At 46.9% G+C, this 20,489-nt stretch overlaps 1 protein-coding gene across 5 annotated transcripts in view; it reads left to right on the forward strand.

Moving 5' to 3' along the window:
- The window catches only part of NHSL2 (NHS like 2), a 133,574-nt gene extending 114,902 nt beyond the window's left edge, over positions 1–18,672 (forward strand). For 4 of the 5 annotated variants that reach the window (XM_058196553.1, XM_058196558.1, XM_058196556.1 and 1 more), the window contains exons 2-8: positions 1,931–2,077; positions 3,160–3,296; positions 3,432–3,627; positions 4,391–4,522; positions 6,101–8,344; positions 10,901–11,033; positions 13,741–18,672. In XM_058196553.1, coding sequence (XP_058052536.1) covers positions 1,931–2,077; positions 3,160–3,296; positions 3,432–3,627; positions 4,391–4,522; positions 6,101–8,344; positions 10,901–11,033; positions 13,741–14,044 — 3,293 coding nt within the window. In that variant the 3' untranslated portion in view covers positions 14,045–18,672. The remainder of the gene's footprint in view (positions 1–1,930; positions 2,078–3,159; positions 3,297–3,431; positions 3,628–4,390; positions 4,523–6,100; positions 8,345–10,900; positions 11,034–13,740) is intronic. The other variant, XM_058196554.1, reaches the window with a different exon arrangement.
- The last annotated feature ends 1,817 nt before the right edge of the window (positions 18,673–20,489 follow it).

A 20,489-nucleotide genomic window follows, 5' to 3' on the forward strand; every position in this document is an offset into this window, starting at 1 on the left:
TACGCACCCCTTAGAGATAACATTGTTCCAAAAGAGAGAGAGAGAGAAAAGTCTTGGGTTTGTTTAATAAAGCCGTGAAGTATTGTCATATTTTGAAAGTCTTGTTTATTAAACCAAGAGTCAAGCAAGCATGTTAAACTTTCGATCTCCGGTTGAGTTAAAGCAATCCAAGATTCTTCCCAAGGCAACCTTTTTCCAGAAAAATCCACCCGTTGGAAGATCTGGAGGAGGGAAGAGAAAGTTGCATACAAGGTTTGGGAAAAGATGGTGCGAATAGTCAATTCCGAGGGAACATTCAGTTCTCAAGCCAGTTGAATGTAGCAAAAATGAAATGATGGCATCGGATTCGATCAGTCAATCAGAATAGAACTGGAGGGACCTTGGAGGTCTTCTTATCCAATCCCTTGCTCAAACTGGAGACCCCTTACCATTTCAGACAAGTAGCAGTCCAGGCCACGCCTACAGAGCTGGTAGTAAAAAAATTTTAATTTCACCACTGACCTACAAGGTCATCTAGTCCAGAGGTCTCCAACCTTGGCAACTTTAAGGCTTGGGGACTTCAACTCCCAGAGTTCCTCAGCCAGCTCTGGGAGTTGAAGTCCCCAAGCCTTAAAGTTGCCAAGGTTGGAGACCTCTGATCTAGTCCAACCCCCTGCCCAAGCAGGAGACTCTACACCATCCCTGACAGATGGCAGTCCAGTCTCTTCTTGAAAGCTTCCAGTGCTGAAGCTCCCACAACTCCTGAAGGCAACGTCTGTTCCATGGGTTGATGGTCTTCTCTGTTAGGAAGTTTCTCCTTAATTCTAGGTTGCTTCTCCCCTTGATCAGTTTCCATCCATTGTTTCTGGCCTTGCCCTCTGGGGCTTTGGAAAATAAGTAGACCTCCCCCCTTCTTTGTGGAAGCCCCTCAATTACTGGAACACAGCCAACGCATTGACGTGGACAGTTCCAATCAGGGATAGATCTAAAAGGTAAAGGTTCCCCTCGCACATACGTGCTAATTGTTCCCGACTCTAGGGGGTGGTGCTCATCTCCGTTTCAAAGCCAAAGAGCCAGTGCTATCCGAAGACGTCTCCGTGGTCATGTGGCCGGCATGATTCAACGCCAAAGGCGCACGGAACGCTGTTCCCTTCCCACCAAAGGTGGTCCCTATTTTTCTACTTGCATTTTTTTTACGTGCTTTGGAACTGTTAGGTTGGCAGAAGTTGGGACAAGTAACGGGAGCTCACTCCATTACGTGGCACTAGGGATTCGAACCACTGAACTACCGACCTTTCGATCGACAAACTCAGCGTCTTACCCACTAAGCCACTGCGTAGATAGATCTAGTGTTTTCCAAATAACATTTGATGATTGGATACCGAATGAGATTCATCGAATAGGTTTGAAAGGTTAAGTTTCAATGGTGTCAATTGACAGGGTTTAATCGGTTTGGATTTTGCTGGATTAGGCTTAATATTTCACTCTCCTGCTAAAAAAGAAAAAACATTGCAAATGGCAAGAGCTAAGTACCGAAAGTCCTTGCCTTATGGCCACAGTTGGGATCAGAATTTCCACTTCTAAACAAGGCGGTTGTTAAGTGAGCTGGGTCTGGTTTTGCAACCTTTTCTTGACATCCCTGCAGTTGTTATATGGATCACATGTTGATCCATATAAGTGAATCCAGCTTCCCCGTTGGCTTTGCTTGTGGGAAACCAGCTAGGAAAGTCACAGATGGCGATCACATGACCCTGCAACCATTGTAAATACATGCTAGTTACCAAATGAAGATATTGCAATGGTCATTAGCGCGGAGACCCTTCCTGTAGTTCGAAAGTAGAACAAGTTTGGTTGTGCAATCATATCCGGAAATATCTCTCGATGTCTCTTGAATCCTAATGCAAACTTTGTTCTCTTTTCTTTCTCTCTGGTTTTTTTTTTTCCTCTCCAGCTTCTTCCAACTTAGACCTGGATGTGAAGAAGCCTACCCCACCAAAGCTGTTATGGCATCAACCCGTCAACATATTTTTGGCTCGACCGGTTGGTGTGGAGGACTTACATCATGAAGCTGAGCTCAATCTCCAAAGTTTGCTGCAAGGTACTGAATGTCTGTCTGTCTGTCTCTCTCTCTCTCTCTCTCTCTCTCTCTCTCTCTCTCTCTCTCTCTCTCTGTCTGCCTCTCTATGTATCTATTTATCATTTATCTATCTATCTCATCTATCTCTATCTATCTATTAATTTATCATCTATCTATTTTTCATCTGTCTGTCTGTGTCTGTCTATCATCCATCCAACATCCATCCATCCATCTATCTATCTATCTATCTATCTATCTATCTATCTATCTATCTATCTATCTATCTATCTATCTCTATCTCTATCTATCTATCTATCTATCTATCTATCTATCTATCTATCTATCTATCCATCCATCCATCCATCCATCCATCCATCCATCCATCCATCCATCCATCCATCCATCTATCTATCTATCTATCTATCTATCTATCTATCTATCTGTCTATCTATCTAATATATATGTTGGGGTGTGGTGTTTTACCCCTTCTTCCTTTCTTTATCAAGCAAATTTCACTTATCCATGAACCAGTGTTGTTACCTCAGAAGCAATGATTTTGAGGAGGTGGAAAAAAACAATGTTTTGTAATACCACATTTTGGGAAGGAAAGTAAAAAAAAAATTGCTAGTCACCCTTTTACAAAATCCAAACAAAATAACATGAAGAACTCCAGCTTCCAAATTTTTTTCAGTGCTCCTCAACAGATAACCAGTTATGGCTTTAAAAGAGGGAGACGTTGGGAAGGAGGCAAGGCCATTTTGAAAAGGTTGTGATTCAACATTGCGGGTTGAAAAACATTTAAAGAGGAGAAAGTGACCTTGCCCAGGGATAGGTGAAGAATGGATTGTGTACAAATTATCCTAAATTATTCTGTTCATCCTTCCTTCCTTCCTTCCTTCCTTCCTTCCTTCCTTCCTTCCTTCCTTCCTTCCTTCCTCCCTCCCTCCCTTTCTTTTATTTCCTCTTCCCTCCCTCCCTTCCTTCCCTCCCATCTTCCTACTTCCCTTTTCCTTCCATCTCCCTCTCTCCTTCCTTCCTCCCTCCCTCCCTCCCTCCCTCCCTCTCTCCCTTCCTTCCTTCCTTCCTTCCTTCCTTCCTTCCAGAAGAGTACGAGGAGCCATATTCGGACGCCAAGATCAGTGGCCAAACTTTCCGCTATGCCAGCTCCCCTTCAGTGGACAGGCATCTGGAGTGCAGTCCTCGCCCTGCCCCCAACAAACGCATGGAGTTCATCTACATGGTGAGTCTGGTGCTTTGTAGCTTCTTAAGGGGAATATCAGGGCCCGTGCGCGTGCGTCTATGTGTATGTAAAGTCCTTCCCCAACCCCCGTGGACCTAGTTGATTCTTTCCCCGTATCAATGCACTTTCCGACAGCCTACAAGCCAGCAAGTGAAGGAGAATGAAACCACATCCTTGGGAGTAAGAGTGCTGGAGCCTTCGCTTAGCTTGCCTGCTACCCCAGACAAACACACAGCCTGGACCCAGGGATCCCCGCTGCCCGCTCTGGAGGACAAGAGGTTACAACAGCCCTGTTCCACCCAAGCCAACATCGTCCCCATCAACGTCTCAGGTAGGGTAGATCGTGAGTGTGTGTATGGGGTACATAATGGCAGAGGTTTTTTTGTTTTTTTTTTAAAGAACAAGACGATGGAGGATGTGCAAGGGAGAGCATCTGAGCTCAGCATGTTGGAGAACAACCAGGGGTGGGGCTGTTGGGGGTTCGCAGGGGTTTGGGAGAACCTCTAGCTAAGATTCTGTGCAGTTCGGAGAACCCCCCCCCCAAAAAAAATCCCACTCCTGCCTGGCCCCGCCCACCCCACCCCTCCCCTCCCAGGAGTCCCCACGCAGCCCATTTTGGATGCAGGTAAGTGCAGGGTGCACACAGAGGCTTGGGGAGGGCAAAAGTATGGTGACCAAAACTGGACTCGGTGTGGTCTTACTAAGGCTTTATAGAATGGTATTAGTCCTTCCCTTGATCTTGATTGTATCCCTCTGTTAATGCAACCTAGAATTGCATTGGCTACTTTGGCTGCTGCCGCACACTGCTGGCTCATATTTAACTGGTTGTCCAGTAAGATTCCAAGATCCCTCTCACAGTTCCTACTATTAAGCCTGGTTTCACCCAGTCTATATGTGTACCTGGGGTTTTTCTTGCCTAAGTGTAAGACTTTACTTTTCTCCACATTGAATTTCATTTTGTTAAATAGGGCCCATCTGTCAAGCTGAGATTGAGAGACAGTGAGTTAAGGTCATCGGCCTTCCTTGTCTGCTGTCATCTCCTGGGCTTCCTTGTCTCCTCTTGGACCATTGAATCTCTTTTGTCTCGGCTATAGGGCAGCCATTCGCTCGACACGCCAGTGCACGGCACTCCCTGTTCAATACCGAGACGGCCATGAACCCCAAGTCTTTGCTACGCCGAAGACGGACCGTGATTGGTTTTCCCCACCTCTCTCTCCGTGATCCAGGTGACCAACTGGTGGTGGGGCAGCTGCTCCCTTGCTCTTTTGGTTTTTGCTGGTCAGCAATGGTCATAAAAGATACGTGTGTGTGTGTGTGTGTGTGTGTGTTTTCTGAGGTTTTCGCGGGTGTTTGTATGTAGGTCCTCACAGGTAGGTATGTAGGTTTGTATGTAGCTACAGAGGTGTGGGGCCTCTGTAGCTCAGACTGCTAATGCAGTCTGTTATTAACAGCAGCTGCCTGCAATTACTGCAGGTTCTAGTCCCACCAGGCCCAAGGTTGACTCAGCCTTCCATCCTTTATAAGGTAGGTAAAATGAGGACCCAGATTGTTGGGGGCAATAAGTTGACTTTGTATATAAATATACAAAGAGAATGAAGACTATTGCTAACATAGTGTAAGCCGCCCTGAGTCTTCAGAGAAGGGCGAAATATAAATGCAAATTTTAAAAAAAGGTCTTTGGTTATTCGGGTTTTCTCTCGTGTAAAATTGGAAGTGTCTTGGCGACGTTTCGACGAAGTCTCATTCGTCATCTTCAGGCTTCAGCTTCGTGCTTCTGGGAGCAATGTGATGAATGTGAAGATGACGAATGAGACTTCGTCGAAACGTCGCCAAGACACTTCCAATTTTATGTGGGAGAAAACCCGAATAACCAAAGACCGACCTACATATATATATTATATATATGAAATTATATATATATATATAATTTGTGGATTTAAAATGTACGTTTTAGGCTAAGTTACATCCGTGGCTGAATAGAAAGGTCTTGCTTTTTTTTTTTTTTTAATGTTGTGGCCCGCCAGCAGAGCTGGCAGCAGGTTCGGAAAGTGAAGAGGTTGGGGAGGAACATGGGCCAGTCCTGGAGTTTGGGGAAGGCTCTGATGAGGGCTCTGCATCAGAGGCAGAGAGGGGGCCAGGGCTGGATGCTAGCTATCAGCTGCCTTCGGAGTCAGATATCAGTGAGGCAGATGAACAGCTGGAGCCTGTTCCTAGTGTGCGCATGCGCAGAGTTGCCAGAAGAAGGGAACAGCTAAAGAACAAGGGTCGACTTGGGAGTAAGGCCGCAGATAGATGATGAATGGCCCCTCCCAGAGGGAATAAAAGAGGAGTGAAAGGGGAGGGGAGTTTGCAGCAGACAATTAGTTCACTTAATTGGTTCATGACGCTTCGAGACTCTTTGCCAAGTTTTCAAGATATCGGCCTGGCAGCTTTCCAAACCAGATAAGGTCTGTGATTGTAAATTCTCCCTTGAAAGACTTTGCTGGATGTGAATGAGAGGAATTCACAGTAAGTTAATAAAAAGGATTTTTTGTTGGGACAAGGAGTCTGCTTCATGCTCTTGGGAAGCCTAGGTCAGAACGTGTATCTAAATAAGGAGTATCTAATCTTGGCAACTTTAAGACCTGTGGACTTCAATTCCCAGAATTACCCAGCTGGCTTCAACAGACAGAATTCTGGGAGTTGAAGTCCACCACAGGTCTTAAAGTCTCCCAGGTTGGACACCCCTGATCTAACTCAGGAGGCATACAAGAGGAGAGCTTCTCTATTCTATTTTCATCCTTGCCTTTCTAACTCTTCTCTAGGAAGTAGCAATGGGCCCATCCTCAACCCACCGGCCACCATAGCTGAGTCCATCTCTTGCAATTTTGTCCCTGACGTGGTCAATGGGAGGAGCTCCACTCGCCAAGCCCGTTCTCCTCATTCCCGGCCACAGCTGAGAAAGACCTTCAGCGATCTTGGGGGAGTCCTGCAGGGACGAGGTTGCCAAATCCAAGCGGGCCGTGCTGAGAACTCCAAGGTGATGTACGCCAGCCCATTGTGCAACGGCCCCAAAGAGGACTCCATCTTCTCTCCTGGTTGCAGCACATCCTCCTTCTGCTACGCCAACTCTTCCGTGAGCCAAAACGAAGCAGCAGCAGAGAGCTCATCACAGATGTCTCCTTGCACACCCAGGGACACGCCAGAGGCAGATCAACCCTCTTCCTTCTTCATTAGCCAAGACAATATGGCTGGGGCCAACGAGTGTGGGACATTTTGCGCTTCTCCCGAGTCCCCCTTAGAGGCCGAAGGAAGCTTGAGGTGTGGAAGAAGAGACCTCAAAGTCCCTGTGGCCCTTGTCCACTCGAACGAAGAGGAATCTTCCCAACTGGAGAGGGAGCGAATCATGTGCAGATTCCGTGAGAGGTCGCTCTCTGTCCCTACGGACACAGCCTCCCTATGCTCGGTGGACATTGGGGGCAGTGAGACCTGTGGCCTTAGTTATCCCAGCGCCAGTTCGGAAGGGAGCACGAGCACTGATAACATCTCCCTGGCTGTGGAGCAGGAGGCCCGAAAGCAGCGCCGGCAACGGACCAAGAGCATCTCCCTCAAGAAGGCCAAGAAGAAGCCTTGCCCGCCCACCCGCAGCGTCTCCCTGATCAAGGAAGGGCATGTCAGCGAAGCAGAAGAGAGCGGTGAGGCGCTGCCCCAGGATCAGAGGCCCAAAAGTCTTTATTTGCTGCCTGATGCACAGGTCCACAGCAAAGTCCAAGGTGACCCAGTGAGGGAATTGGAGAGCAGGTCATATGTCCAGCAGGGTTTTGTTCCCGAATGGAATTCCGGTGACCCTTATTGCTCTTTGTCCGGCTCCAGCACTGCTACTGGGACTACTGTAATTGAACTGTCCAAGGTACGTGGGAGTTCCGAGTCCCTCCCTTCTCCTTCCGTCTCCCGGGCCACCACTCCATCTCACCTCTGTGCTGACATCAGTTTGAAAACCTCTTCCCCGGGCAGGTTGACAGGGGTAATGTCTCCTTCCAGCGGCTACTCCAGTCAATCCGAAACGCCAACCCCAACGGTTCCAACCTCCATGGTTCTGGGTCATGCTCCTCACCAGAGTGGGCGGACGAGGCCCCTTGTACCGGAGAGGAAGTCCTCCTTACCCCCGGTTTCTCCGATGGAACGAAGCCCCAAGTCTCGTCTCTCGTTTGACCTGCCGTTTGCCCCGCCAACACATCTGGACCTCTCAGGCTTGAAGATCTCGCACAAGAGCAGAGCCAAAGTAAGCCGACACCACTCGGATTCTACCTTTGGAGCCAAGTTGGGCCCCAAACTGAGCCCGGTACAGCCAGTGATGCCGATGGTGACCCAGTTAGACCTGCGTTCGGTCCGTTTGCGGTCTATCAGCCGATCGGAGACCGAGGATAACCTAGACAGTCCCGAGCTACTTGAGGAACCCGGCAAGAAGATCCGGCCCCCAGTGGCAGAAAAGCCACCTCTGTCCCGAAGGCCACCAATGCTGTTGCATAAAACTCCACCGGTCCAGGAGGAATCCCCGGTGAGCTCTCCGACTTCTCCATCGACACCCCAGGGGTTGGTCCCTGCAGAGAACATTTATATGATGGCCAGGAGGCCAGACCACCTGTGGGATGCAAGCACATGGAGCCCCACACAATCCCCTTCTGTGGAGGGGACAGCTTCTCCCACACAAGGCACCCCGGCGAGGTTCTTCTCCACTTCGCTGAGGCTCTCGGAGGATAGTTTGGAGGAGGATGAGCAGACGAAGGCCAAGGTTTTCGACGAGGCGTTGCCTGGGGGAGAGAGCCGTAAAACTAAAGTCCCGCCTCCTGTCCCAAAGAAGCCTAGCATGCTTTACTTGCCATTGGTGACTTCCCCACTCCATCCAGGGCCTTGTCCTGGGGATCAGAGGTTACCTCCTAGCCCGGTCATCATGCTAGATGAGGATTCTGCCTACTCAGAACTGACCACTTACAAAGTGCCGTCCCCAGGTGCCAATGAGGTGAATGTAAGTCCAATTCCCGCAGACCTATCATGGGGAGACATTCCAGGTAAGACGTCTTGCTTTTTCTACTTCAGAGCAGAGGTGGGATTCACTTCCCTTCCCTACGGGTTTGCAAATGTTCGCACATGTGCAGTAGTTACACATTATGTCTGGGCAGGTGGGCGGAGCCTCCCACAGTCGCTGCTACCGGTTCGCACGATCCGGACAGAACCGGCTGAGTCCCGCAACTGCTTCAGGGTGATCGAAGGAAGGCCTTAGCTCAGTTAAGGAATAAAGGCCAACTACTTAAAGGAATGGAAAAAATGGATTGACTATATTCAACGTAGATATCAGACTAAGAGTTATCAGACTGTTTTTGAATGATTACGATGTATTATTTTTGATTGTTTTCGGGGGAAGTTAGGAATTGATGATTGTAGGGGTATAATTAAGTTGGGATGAAATTTTTTTAGCATATGTTTGTTTTATTTTTAACTATACCTTGTGCTCGTTCCGGGAAGTCGGGGGGGGGAGGGGGGTTGCGAAGGGAGGGAGGAGGGGAGGTGGGGGGGAAGGGGGAAAAAATTTTCTGTAAAACTTTTTGAATAAAAATTTAAAAAAAAGGAGTAAAGGCCAACTAAGGAGAAATTTTCTGGCTGTGAGAATGCCTTGCCTCTAGAAATTGTGGGTGCTCTATATGGGAGTTTTTTAGATACAGATACAGATTAACAGAGTTGGAAGGGACCTTGTAGGTCATCTAGTCCAACCCCCTGCCCAAGCAGGAGACCCTACACCATTTCTGACAGATGGCTGTTCAGTCTCTTCTTGAAAGCCTCCAGTGATGAAGCCTCCACAACTTCCAAAGGCAACTTCTGTTCCATTGTTTGATTGTTCTCACTGTTGCAAAATTTCTCCTTATTTCCAGGCTGAATCTCTCCTTGATCAGTTTCCATCCATTATTCCTTGTCCGGCCTTCAGGGGCTTTGGAAAATAGCTTGACCCCCTTCTCTCCATGGCAGCCCCTCAAATATTGGAAGACTGCTATCCTGTCTTCCCTGGTCCTTCTCCTCACTAGACTAGCCATGCTCAGTTCCTGCAACCGTTCATCGTATGTTTTAGCCTCCATTCCCCTAATCATCTTGGTTGCTCTTCTCTGCACTCTTTCTAGAGTCTCAACATCTTTTTTTATAGTGTGGTGACCAAAAGTGGATGCAGTACTCTAGGTGTGGTCTTAAGGCTTTATAGAGTGGTATTAGTACCTCCCTTGATCTTGATTATATCCCTCTGTTAATGCAATTTAGGATTACATTAGCTTTTCTGGCTGCCGCTGCACACTCCTGGCACATTGGATGGTCCTTTGTCCAGAATGGTATAGGGTCTCCTGCTTGAGCAGGGGTTGGATTAGAAGACCTTCAAGGTCCTTTCCAACCTGATTATTCTATGTCTGATGATTGTCCTTCCTTGGGCCTTCATAGAAGTTCAACATCTGGAACCATGTGTTCTCTCCATAGATGACAATGCAGCTTACAGGATTTGGCAGGCCATACTTGTGAGGTGCAACACTTTAAAGCGAAACAAAACACGCAACAACTAAACAGCCTTCCCCAACGTGGCTCACATATGGGCTTCGACTCTCAAGATTCTCTGCAGTTGCTGAGAAATTCCAGGCACTGGTCAAAAACATCTGCAGAATGTGTAGAACAGGACACTCAGCTCAGGGGTGAAATGCTCCTGGTTCGGATCGGATCGCCCAATCCGGTAGCGATGGCGGTGGGTGGTTTGGAGAACCGGTAGCAAAAATACCTGCCCCACCCCCCCGCCCATGCCCAGCTGAGCTGTGCGATCATCAGAGGTTTTTTTTTTTTACTTTTAAAACCATTTTTTCTTCGGCCGAAAAAATGCTTTTAATTGTAAAAAAAAGCCTCTGATGATCGCGCAGCTCAGCTGGGATGGTCAGAGCCTTTTAAAAGCATTTTTTCTACAACCTCTTTGGGCGATTCGATCTGATTGTCAGAGGCTTTTTTTTCTTTTAAAGGCAAAAAAATGCTTTTAAAAGAAAACAAAAGCCTATGACGATCAGGCAACTCAGCTGGGATCGTCAGAACCTTTTAAAAGCATTTTTTCTACAACCTCTTCGGCCGAAGAGGTTGTAGAAAAAATGCTTTTAAAAATAATTTTAAAAAAAGAGTTGGCCATGCCCACCCAGTCACATTACCCCACCACCACCAAGTATGCCCATAGAACCAGGCATTAACAAATTTTACATTTCACCACTGACTCAGTTTATGTATGCTAATCTGATATTTATGGTGCAGGTCTTGCAGATTAGGGATGCAAAAATCGAGTCAACCACTAGATAACAGCAAAGGGAGAAAGAATACTGCTTTCACCATTCTGTGGCCAACTGGATGGGTTGCCTGAAGACGGTGGGAAGACTTAAACCAATATCTTTCAAACAAAGTACTCTACCTTATTTTATTGCCCTTCCTTTGTGCACAGATGCTGCCTGTCGCTGTTTGAGGGACACCCTGTTTTCTTTTTTATGTCCTACTTGCTGTCTGAATCCCACTTGTTGGAAGCAACCTATTTTTCTTCCCCAAGGTTCTCGTTTTCTTTTCCGTAGGGAATTCTGTGGGTTTGAGGAGCAAGGAAAAACGCTTTGTCAACGACAAAACAGCCGAGTCCATAACCGAGGAAGATGATGATGTCTTTGTGACAACCCGAACCACGGAAGATTTATTCACCGTCATTCACAGGTGAGAGTTTATCCAGGGGACAATTCTTGAAGGACCATTTCTGGGCTGCTTGCCCAACCTCACATCCCTGGGGCTACCTCCCCTCCCACCAGCCCATCTGCTTTGAGTGAGAAAAAGACGTAGGTTTAGTTCAGGAGTCAGCAACCTGAGGCTCTGGAGCCGCATGTGGCTCTTTCACTCCTCTGCTGCGGCTCCCTGTCACTTAAAATATGCATCACAACCACCAATGTGCGACACCTGCCAGCATGCGATTTATTGAGCTTTTCAAACCCCGGTAGGCCAACCATGGATAAATCCAAGAAAAGAAAAGTTTTGGAAGTAAACAGAACGTTTCATTCAAATCCATATGCTATTTTTGTGGCCGCTCAAGAAATAGTCAGGAACGGGAAGGTTTTTGTGGCTCCCGGTGTTTTCTTTTCTGTGGGAAATGGGTCCAAATGGCTCTTTGACTGTTCAAGGCTACAGACCCCTGTTTTTGTTCATCTTTCTTTCTTGTCGTGTCCCTGTTGCTCCTTGAGTTTACCCAGCATAAGTGCAGAAGGCTTTTTTGACAAATCTTCTAAACTAAGGGTGTCAAACTTGATTTCATTGAGGGGCATATCAGGGTTGTGTTTGACCTGGGGGGGGGGCTGGGGGGAGCATGGCCAGGGTGGGCATGGCCAGCTCGGCATCACTCGTGACAGGGGCGCTTGTGGTGGGCCCAAGCACTCTGCCAGCGAAAATGGGCTCCTGAGTTCCGTTTCGGCTGCGACGGCCTCCTGCAGCCCTCTGCCAGTGAAACGGAGCTCAGGAGGCCCGCTCACAGCTCTCCCAAGCCCTGTTTTCACTGGCGGCAGCACCGTTGGCCAGTCCTTTGCTGTTTCTAGGGCAGCCCTCTGGGCCAGATCTAAGCCACCCCACAGGTCAGATCTGACCCGCAGGCCTTGAGTTTGACACCCTTGTTCTAAACATTCCCAATCAGCAGCCTTTGAGCCACATGCCGCAGCCTTCCTCCTGTTTACTTTCTTATCAAACCCTCCCCCTCATCCCCACGTGTGAAATCTGATGACAAATTGCCAGATTAGAACAATTTTCCTCTTAGCAAAGTAGAGAAGTTACATAAACGTGGCAGGCCTCCTACGTTACTTTTTTGAAAGCTTACCCACCTCTTCCCAAAGTTTGGAGGGGGGGAAGAGGAACTGACCACTCCAGCTCCACCAATTTAGCTACCCAGCCTCAAATAATGATGATGTTACCTAGTCAGGTAACAGGAAATGTCTTCAAGAAAACAACCCAGCTCAGTGAGCAGCAAGGACCTCACAGTTCAACCCTGAGTTACAAATACTCTCTTCTATGGTACTTTGAGCTCTTGCAGATGATGAATGAATGGGTGGGTGGGTGGATGGATGAGTGGGTGGGTGGGTGGATGGATAGATGGGGTGGGTGGATGGATGATGGATGAATGCATGGATGATGGATGGATGGATGGATGAATGGATGGATGGATGGGTGAGTGGATGGATGGATGGAGGATGGGTGGGTGGGTGGATGATGAGTGGATGGATGAGTGGGTGGGTGGATGGATAGATGGGGTGGGTGGATGGATGATGGATGGATGATGGGTGATGGGTGAGTGGATGGATGGATGAAGGATGGGTGGGTGGATGATGGGTGGATGGATGAGTGGGTGAGTGGGTGGGTGGATAGATGGGTGATGGATGGATGGATGATGGATGGATGGATGAATGATGGATGGATGGATGGATGGAGGATGGGTGGGGGTTGGTGGATGGATGGGTGGGGGTGGATGGAGGATGGATGGATGAGTGGGTGGGTGGGTGAGTGGATGATAGATGGATGGATGAGTGGGTGTGTGTGGATGGGTGGGTGGGTGGGTGGGTGGGTAGGTGGGTGGGTGGGTGGGTGGGTAGGTGGGTGGAAGGATGGATGAATGGGGTGCATGGATGGATGATGAATGGATGGGTGGGAGGATGGATGGATGGATGATGATGATGGGTGGGAGAATGGATGGATGAATGATGGATGGATGGATGGATGGATGGATGAGTGGGTGGGTGGGTGGGTGGATGGATAGATGGGTGATGGATGGATGGATGATGGATGGATGGATGAATGATGGATGGATGGATGGATGGAGGATAGGGGAATGGGTGGATGGAGGATGGGTGGGTGGGTGGATGGAGGATGGAGGATGGGTGGATGGAGGATGGAGGATGGGTGGGTGGATGGATGGAGGATGGATGGATGAGTGGGTGGGTGGGTGGGTGATAGATGAATGGATGAGTGGAGTGGGTGGGTGGATGATGGATGGATGAATGAGTGGGTGTGTGTGGATGGATGGATGGATGGATGGATGGATGGATGGATGGATGGATGGATGGATGGATGGATGGGTGGGTGGGTGGGTGGGTGGATGGAAGGATGGATGATGGATGGATGGATGGATGATGGATGGATGATGGATAGATGGGTGATGGATGGATGGATGGGTGATGGATGAATGGGTGGGTGGAATGATTGATGATGGGTGGATGAGTGGGTGGGTGGATGGATGATGGATGGATGGATAGATGATTTGTAGCTTGTGTACCATTAGAAATATTTCCCTAGCTTCTAGATGGCTCCCAATCTATCAAGTATTGGTTGTGATAGTGACCATCGGTCCATTTCTCCCTCGTAGTTCTTCTCATCATCCCTTTCTTCACAGATCCAAGCGGAAGTTACTGGGTTGGAAGGAACCCAGCGACTCCTTCGCCAACCGACCAAATTCCCAGATGCCCACCAAGAACATCGCAGGGCTGATGATCCATGAATGCCCTTCCAACACAAACAGAACCTCGAGCAAAAACGAGGACTTTAAGGCTCTCCTTCAGAAGAAAGGAGGCAAAGGGGCCTCGGGCATCCGAACATCTGCAGCTGAACTTCTCAAGACCACCAATCCCTTGGCTCGGAGGGTCATGACTGAGTTTGCTGTGGACGGGACAATGCCAAGCTCCAAAATCCAGCCCTGAGTTTCTTTTCAAGAACTCCTCCTTGCAGTATATGCCTCCTTTATCCTTCTGATCCTCTTCCAAGTTGACCTTAGGAGTGAGTGTGTTTTCCCCCTTGAAGCTTCAGCGTCTGAGTTGAATTGTTTCCCTGCAGCCAAAACTTTTTCCAGGTTTTTACTGGAAGGGAGGGTGGTTGGGTGAGTGAGTGAGGAAGAGGATGAGGAGATGACTCTGTAGATCCAAGAAAAGTGTCTTAAATGAAGAGCACACCCATCATCCCTTGTGGAATCTGCCCCACACTTCTCTTGGGTTAGACAAAGGGACTTGCACAATGGATGTTTCTAGAAAGGGCTATCACAGGTGGGTGTCACGACTTAGACTTAACACTTTCCTCCCTGATTGCATGAGGAACAAAATCTCTCTCTCTCCTTTTCCCTCTCTCCTTCTCTCTTCCCTTCTTTCTCTCTTCCTTTCTTTTCTCACTGTCCCTCTCTCTCTCTCTCTCTCTCTCTCTTTTCTTTTCCAGGTGTACAAATTTGGGAGCTCCTCATTTTGATTTCTTCTCCGCAACAAAGCTAACTTGGAACTGTCCAGTTTCTTTGGCATGTGGTACTTTTAAGTGCTTGTAGGATTATAATATGCAGCTGTTGTGGCTTTTCTTCTTCTTTTTAAACACACACAACCAACACACATACAGACACACAAACTCTGATCTTTTATTTTTATGGTGGGTTTTTTTTTAAAAAACTTTAGGTTTGCCAAAAACCTTTTAAGAGTTTTGACCAATGAGTCACTTTAGAGAGATGAGGCTGAAAGTAGAGTTGCCTTTTGCGTAGAGATGGCTTTTGTCCACTTGATGAAATGCTGTCAAACGCAGGTACAGATGGGGCAGAGCCTGTGTCACAACGATACAACACTGCTTGTGGTCGCTTGCTCTCCCCTTGATGGCCCCACGCAGAGGGTGAAAAGTGCTTAACAGGATATCTAGTGAGAGAACTCTAATTTGAAGAGAAGAATGAGAAAGGAAAAAAAAGATGGAGATAAATATTGGTAGGGGTTCCCCACCACCACCACCAACTTTGGCAAAGCAATGTTGGAAGAATTTTCAGATCTTCTTAAATGAGTGAGTGGAATTTCGGTATTTCTGGTCATGCAGAGGCTGTCATTTTTCCATACTCTATATCTTAGTTCATGGTTTCTCCATGAGAAAGGACCTGGCATTTTGGGGAAGCTGCATCGATCAATACTGGCAAAGAATTCATTTCCTCATTCCCCTCCCCAGCTGTTTGAAAAGAATACTCCCTGCCAACAGATTGGTGCGTATATCAATATCTGACTTATGAAAAAAGGACCTGCCCAGGGATGGGTTGCTGGGGGTTCGGGAGAACCTCTAGCTAAGATTCAGTGCAGTTCGGAGAACCCCCAAATCCCACTCCTGGCTGGCCCAGCCCGCCCACCCTGCCCAGCCCCTCCCAAGAGTCCCCCACGCAGCCCGTTTTGGATGCAGGTAAGTGCAAGGATTGCAATGGGCCTACTGGAAGTTTGGGAAGGCCGGAAATGGGTCCTTTTCTGGCCTTCAGAGGGCCTCCAGAGCCTTGGGAGGCCATTTTTGCCCTCCCAAAGGCTCATGAAAAGCCTCCGGAGCCCAAAACCCTCAGCCTACCTGTTCAGCTACAGTCTCCTCTGTGGTGCTGGGACTTGCATGTCTTATTTTTATTTATTTTTTTGCTTATGGCCTCATTTTCTACTCCCTCGGCGAATGCATTAAGACAGAGGCCACCGAACCCAAGCTGAGGACGATAGGTTTAGATGCAAAGACAATCATTAGAATTACCCAGCATGCTTGCTATTCAACAACGTAGCCTTTCCTGCTTTCTTGACCTGCCCTCCAGTGAGCATCTAGCAGTGTTTCTCAACTTTGAAAATATACTGGACGTCAACTCCCAGAATTCCACCAGGCAAAGTTGGCTGGGGAATTCTGGGAGTTGAAGTCCACATCTCTTCCAGGTTGAAGAACAATGCCACACACATACACACACACACACACACACACATATATATATACATACATATAGCAATCCGTGCATTAATGCCTTTCTAAGTTCCTGAGTCCCTATTTTCTTCATAGCTTCAGTGAGTATAGCATAATCCAGAGGATGAGGGCAAAACAATACAACGTTTTCCAATGTGTGCTTTGAACAAACCCAGTATCCAATGTTCTGAACCAATTGGCAGAATAATAATTTTTTTTAAAAAAAAGAAAGAAAGAAATCTTGTCAGTTTATTCTGGAATAAATCAAAATTCCAACCAGCACCTGGATAAATGAAACCTGGTTACTAATGCCAAGTTATTTCTCCCGGATGCTATTTTGTCGAGCAAATACCAAAATGGGTTCAGTAGGTCTCATGACAGCAGAATTTAAAAACAATAGCTTAAAAAATTGGGTGGGAGGGTATTGTTTTGATCGTTTCCCCAATAGTTCAATTTAAAGGGGTTTCGTAGCATCACACAAAGATCACTGAGTGGTTATAAAACCTGTTTCAATTACTGTTATTTTGGCACAAGAATGACTGAATGACTCTAGAAGAAATTGAAAATCAAGAGTGAGGACATGGCTATCGTCAGAGGCATCCAATTGTTCTATCTTTCTCAATTTAACACAAGATGCCTCTTCCACATTTGAAGAAATCATAGTCCCATTGCCCCCAGCAGAAAAACAAAAATTAGAACAAAATTCTTGAATTTTGTACGGTCATACTAGACAAAAATGATTTGCCAAAGGATTTTATTTTATTTTATTTTTTTTATTCCGGGAAGTGATAAGTTTCACAAAGGTAGATTTTGAATGGCAAATTTGAGACAGCTTGAAATGAATGTTAAATTCCTGATACAACCCTAGAAATTGTAGTTGCGGGAGACTGCAGGTGGTCCTTGACCCACAGCCACAATATTTCCGCTGCTCAACAAGACAAATTGTGAAGTGAGCCACGCCCAATTGTATTGCCTTGTTGCCGCAGTCGTTAAATGAATCATCGCAGTTGCTAAGTGAATCAGGTGGTCCTTAAGTGAAGCGCGATTTCCCCCATTGACTTTGCTGGTTGGGAAGCGATCACATGACCCCAGGATAGGGCAACTGTCAGAAGTCCATGCCAGTTGCCAAACGCCCAAACTTTGATCACATGACCAAGAATCGCATTGGTCGAAAGTGAGAAAACCTATCACAAATCAAATTTTTCCCCTGTCGTCGTAACCATTGGAACTAAACAAAGGGTTGTAAATCAAGGACTGCCTACCGCAAACAAAACGCACCATTTCTCCTCCCTTAATCCTGAACTTTGTTTACGAAATGTCAGTTCCAAAGTTCTTTGATTTTTTTGGGTGGGGGGGGTTTGGAGTCATGACAGTGAAAGGAACATGACATTCATTTTAGTTCGAGATAACGTTGATGTATAGCTTGCAGGCTTTAGCATTTGTTCCGCCTAAAAAATGATAATCTTTCTAAATGCGTTGCTCTTTATAAGAGTTGTTCTACAATTGCAGATGTAGCGTTAGACAAGAGCGGGTACCTAATGCTGTCCTCACTGCAAACATTAATTTTATTAATGCTTTATCACAGCTTTCCCCAAGAACTTGAAGTGTTGCTTGCTGAGATAATCCATTCATTTTATTCCCAAAACTCCAGCTGACTTTTCCTGCTTGCTGGAGCTTCTGAGGTTTTAATCTTAACAGATTTAGAAGGCATTGCGTTGCAGGTAATCCTCGATTTATGACCACGATTGAGCCCAACTTTTCCCGCGCTAAGCCAGACAGTTGTTAAGTGAATTTTGCCCCCGTTTTACGACCTTCCTTGCCAGAGTCGTTCAGTGAATCACTGCAGTCGTTAAGTTAGTAACCCGGTTACTCAGTGAATCTGACGTCCCCATTGATTTTTGCGGACAGAAGGTCGCAAAAGCGGGTCACGTGACCTCCCCCTGGGATGCTGCAACCATCATAAATACGAGCCAGAGTTGCCAAGTTTCTGAATTTTGATCACACATGCTGCAACGGTCGTAAGGGTGAAACACGGTCATCATAACTCGCTTTTTTTCAGTGCCGTTGTAAACTTTGAACGGTCGCTAAGCGGTTAAGTCGAGGATTGCCTGAGCTTGATCCCGCTGAACCGTGTCAAAAAGAAAAAAGGCCTAGTGGTTGCATTCACCTACACGTGCTGAGCTTGGTTTGTGTTAACCTCGGTTAAGTGTGGGTGGGTGGGAGGTTGGTGTGGCTTTGTGCGGTGCAAACCCTGTTTAGTTAACGATGCCGTGTATTGTGCAGACCCAAAGAATGGGTTATTTTCCCGTAACTCAGTTAAGCATGATTGTGTGGATGCAGCCTCTGACTTCCTTGTTACCAAAAAGTGCCCCTAACAATACAGGGTAGGAGCCTTAGCAACTTGCTACCAGGAGCCAACAACAATTTGTCACATATGCAGAATGAAACAGGGTGACTTTGTTTAATAAGAGATGTATATAGAAATATATGTATTCAAAGCTTAGTTTTCTATGAATCCTGTTGTATCTTACCTGCTTGTATGAAATTCAACATATCCTGCCTGAGCATATTCAATTTATTGCTGGATTGTATCAGGATTTAATTTTCTCTGTCTGGGTTGTGGTTTCTTTTCTTTTCTTTTTTTTTTGGGGGGGGGCAGAGGGGGGGTTTGGGGGAGGGAGGGAGAGGAAGCGGTTATCTGCCTAAAAAGCGAGCCAAGGTTTAAATTCTTCCCCAATGGAATAGACTTGCAAGCTTCTGCTATCCGTCAATAGACTTGCTGTCCTTACACAGAACTGCTCCAGTGAGGTTGCGCTATTAAGGGATGGCGAGAAAGAGGTGGACTATATATTATGATTTATTATTATTATTTTTTAGAAGATGATGGCTAACACTGAACAAAGACCTCTCATCTTCAGGGTCTTGGAAGAACTGGGATGGCGTTGTGTTCCTTGCTGCAGGTTTTCTGAGATGTGCATTAGAAAAAGAAACAATGAGATCATAAGACTGAGAAGCGTTGAATTTTTTTTCGGATGAATTAAGAAAAGAATGTATATCTACGCCCAGATACCCACGCCTACATTTTGTTGTTAGTTGCGAAGTCGTGTCCGACCCATCGCAACTGCAGAGACAACGTTCCTCCAGGCCTTCCTGTCCTCTACCATCCTCTGGAGTCCATTTAAGCTCACGCCGACTGTTTCGGTGACTCCATCCAGCCACCTCGTTCTCTGCCGTCCCCTTCTTCTTTTGCCCTCCATCTTTCCCAGCATTAGGCTCTTCTCCAGTGAGTCCTTCCTTCTCCCGTATAGAAAACTCAGGAATATCCTCAAGTGCCAAAACTCAAGAATGGAAAAAAATCATAATTGGGCTTAAAGCAGTAATCCATATTGAGAGCAAAGTACAGCAAGTAACATATATAAAGGTAAAGATTCCCCTCGCACATACGTGCTAGTTGTTCCCAACTCTAGGGGGCGGTGCTCATCTCCATTTCAAAGCCAAAGAGCCAGCGTTGTCCGAAGACGTCTCCGTGATCATGTGGCCGGCATGACACAAGTCCAAAGGTGCAGAGAACACTGTTACCTTCCCACCAAAGTGGTCCCTATTTTTCTATTTGCATTTTTTACGTGCTTTCGAACTGCTAGGTTGGCAGAAGCTGGGACAAGTAACGGGAGCTCACCCCGTTATGCGGCACTAGCGATTCAAACCGCTGAACTGCCGACCTTTCGATCGACAAGCTCAGCGTCTTAGCCACTAAGCCACCACGTCCCTCTGTAACATATATACTCCTATGTAAAAACCCAAGTTTAGCCTACTGACGACTGCAAAGATGAGGTAGTCTATCTCCTTTGAAGAAAATTTAGTTTTATCAAAGAAAGAACTGGGGCTCAACATTTTTTCTCTTGTGCTAGATTGGTCAGGAAGCTGGATTTTAGAAATAATCTGAGCAGGGAAAATAACATGCAAAATCCATCGCCCCTGGCTTGAAGTGTGCTGAGATTCTCTCTTTTCCTTTGATCGGTTTAATTTACATCCATAAGATTGGTGTTCGATTCATTGTACAGTTGGAGAGCTAGGAACAGTTGAGAGGGCTCCCATTTGGCATTGGGAACATCTGACCTGCCGATTTTGGCCATTTCTGTTGAAGGCTTTCCTTGGGCTGCCCCATGGTGGGAGATGTGTCGAGAGCTAGAAGGAAGAGCAGTTTTCTGCAGCTACCGTAGCCACCGGGAGTCCCAAATCATCAAGCAGAGAGAAACTGGAGTACAGATTAACAGCACACATGTGGTCTCAAAATAGAGACCGATGTGAGAACACCAAGACCTGTTGCAGCCAACTAATCCTGCTACTCCCTTTATTATTCTTTCTTTTATTTAGTTCTCTCACTAATAACCGGTGATCCATTTATCAGGGCCATTCAAAGGAGGCTCAGGTTGT

Source organism: Ahaetulla prasina, chromosome 11, assembly GCF_028640845.1.
Source record: "Ahaetulla prasina isolate Xishuangbanna chromosome 11, ASM2864084v1, whole genome shotgun sequence".
In the NCBI taxonomy this organism is placed as follows: Eukaryota; Metazoa; Chordata; class Lepidosauria; order Squamata; family Colubridae; genus Ahaetulla; species Ahaetulla prasina.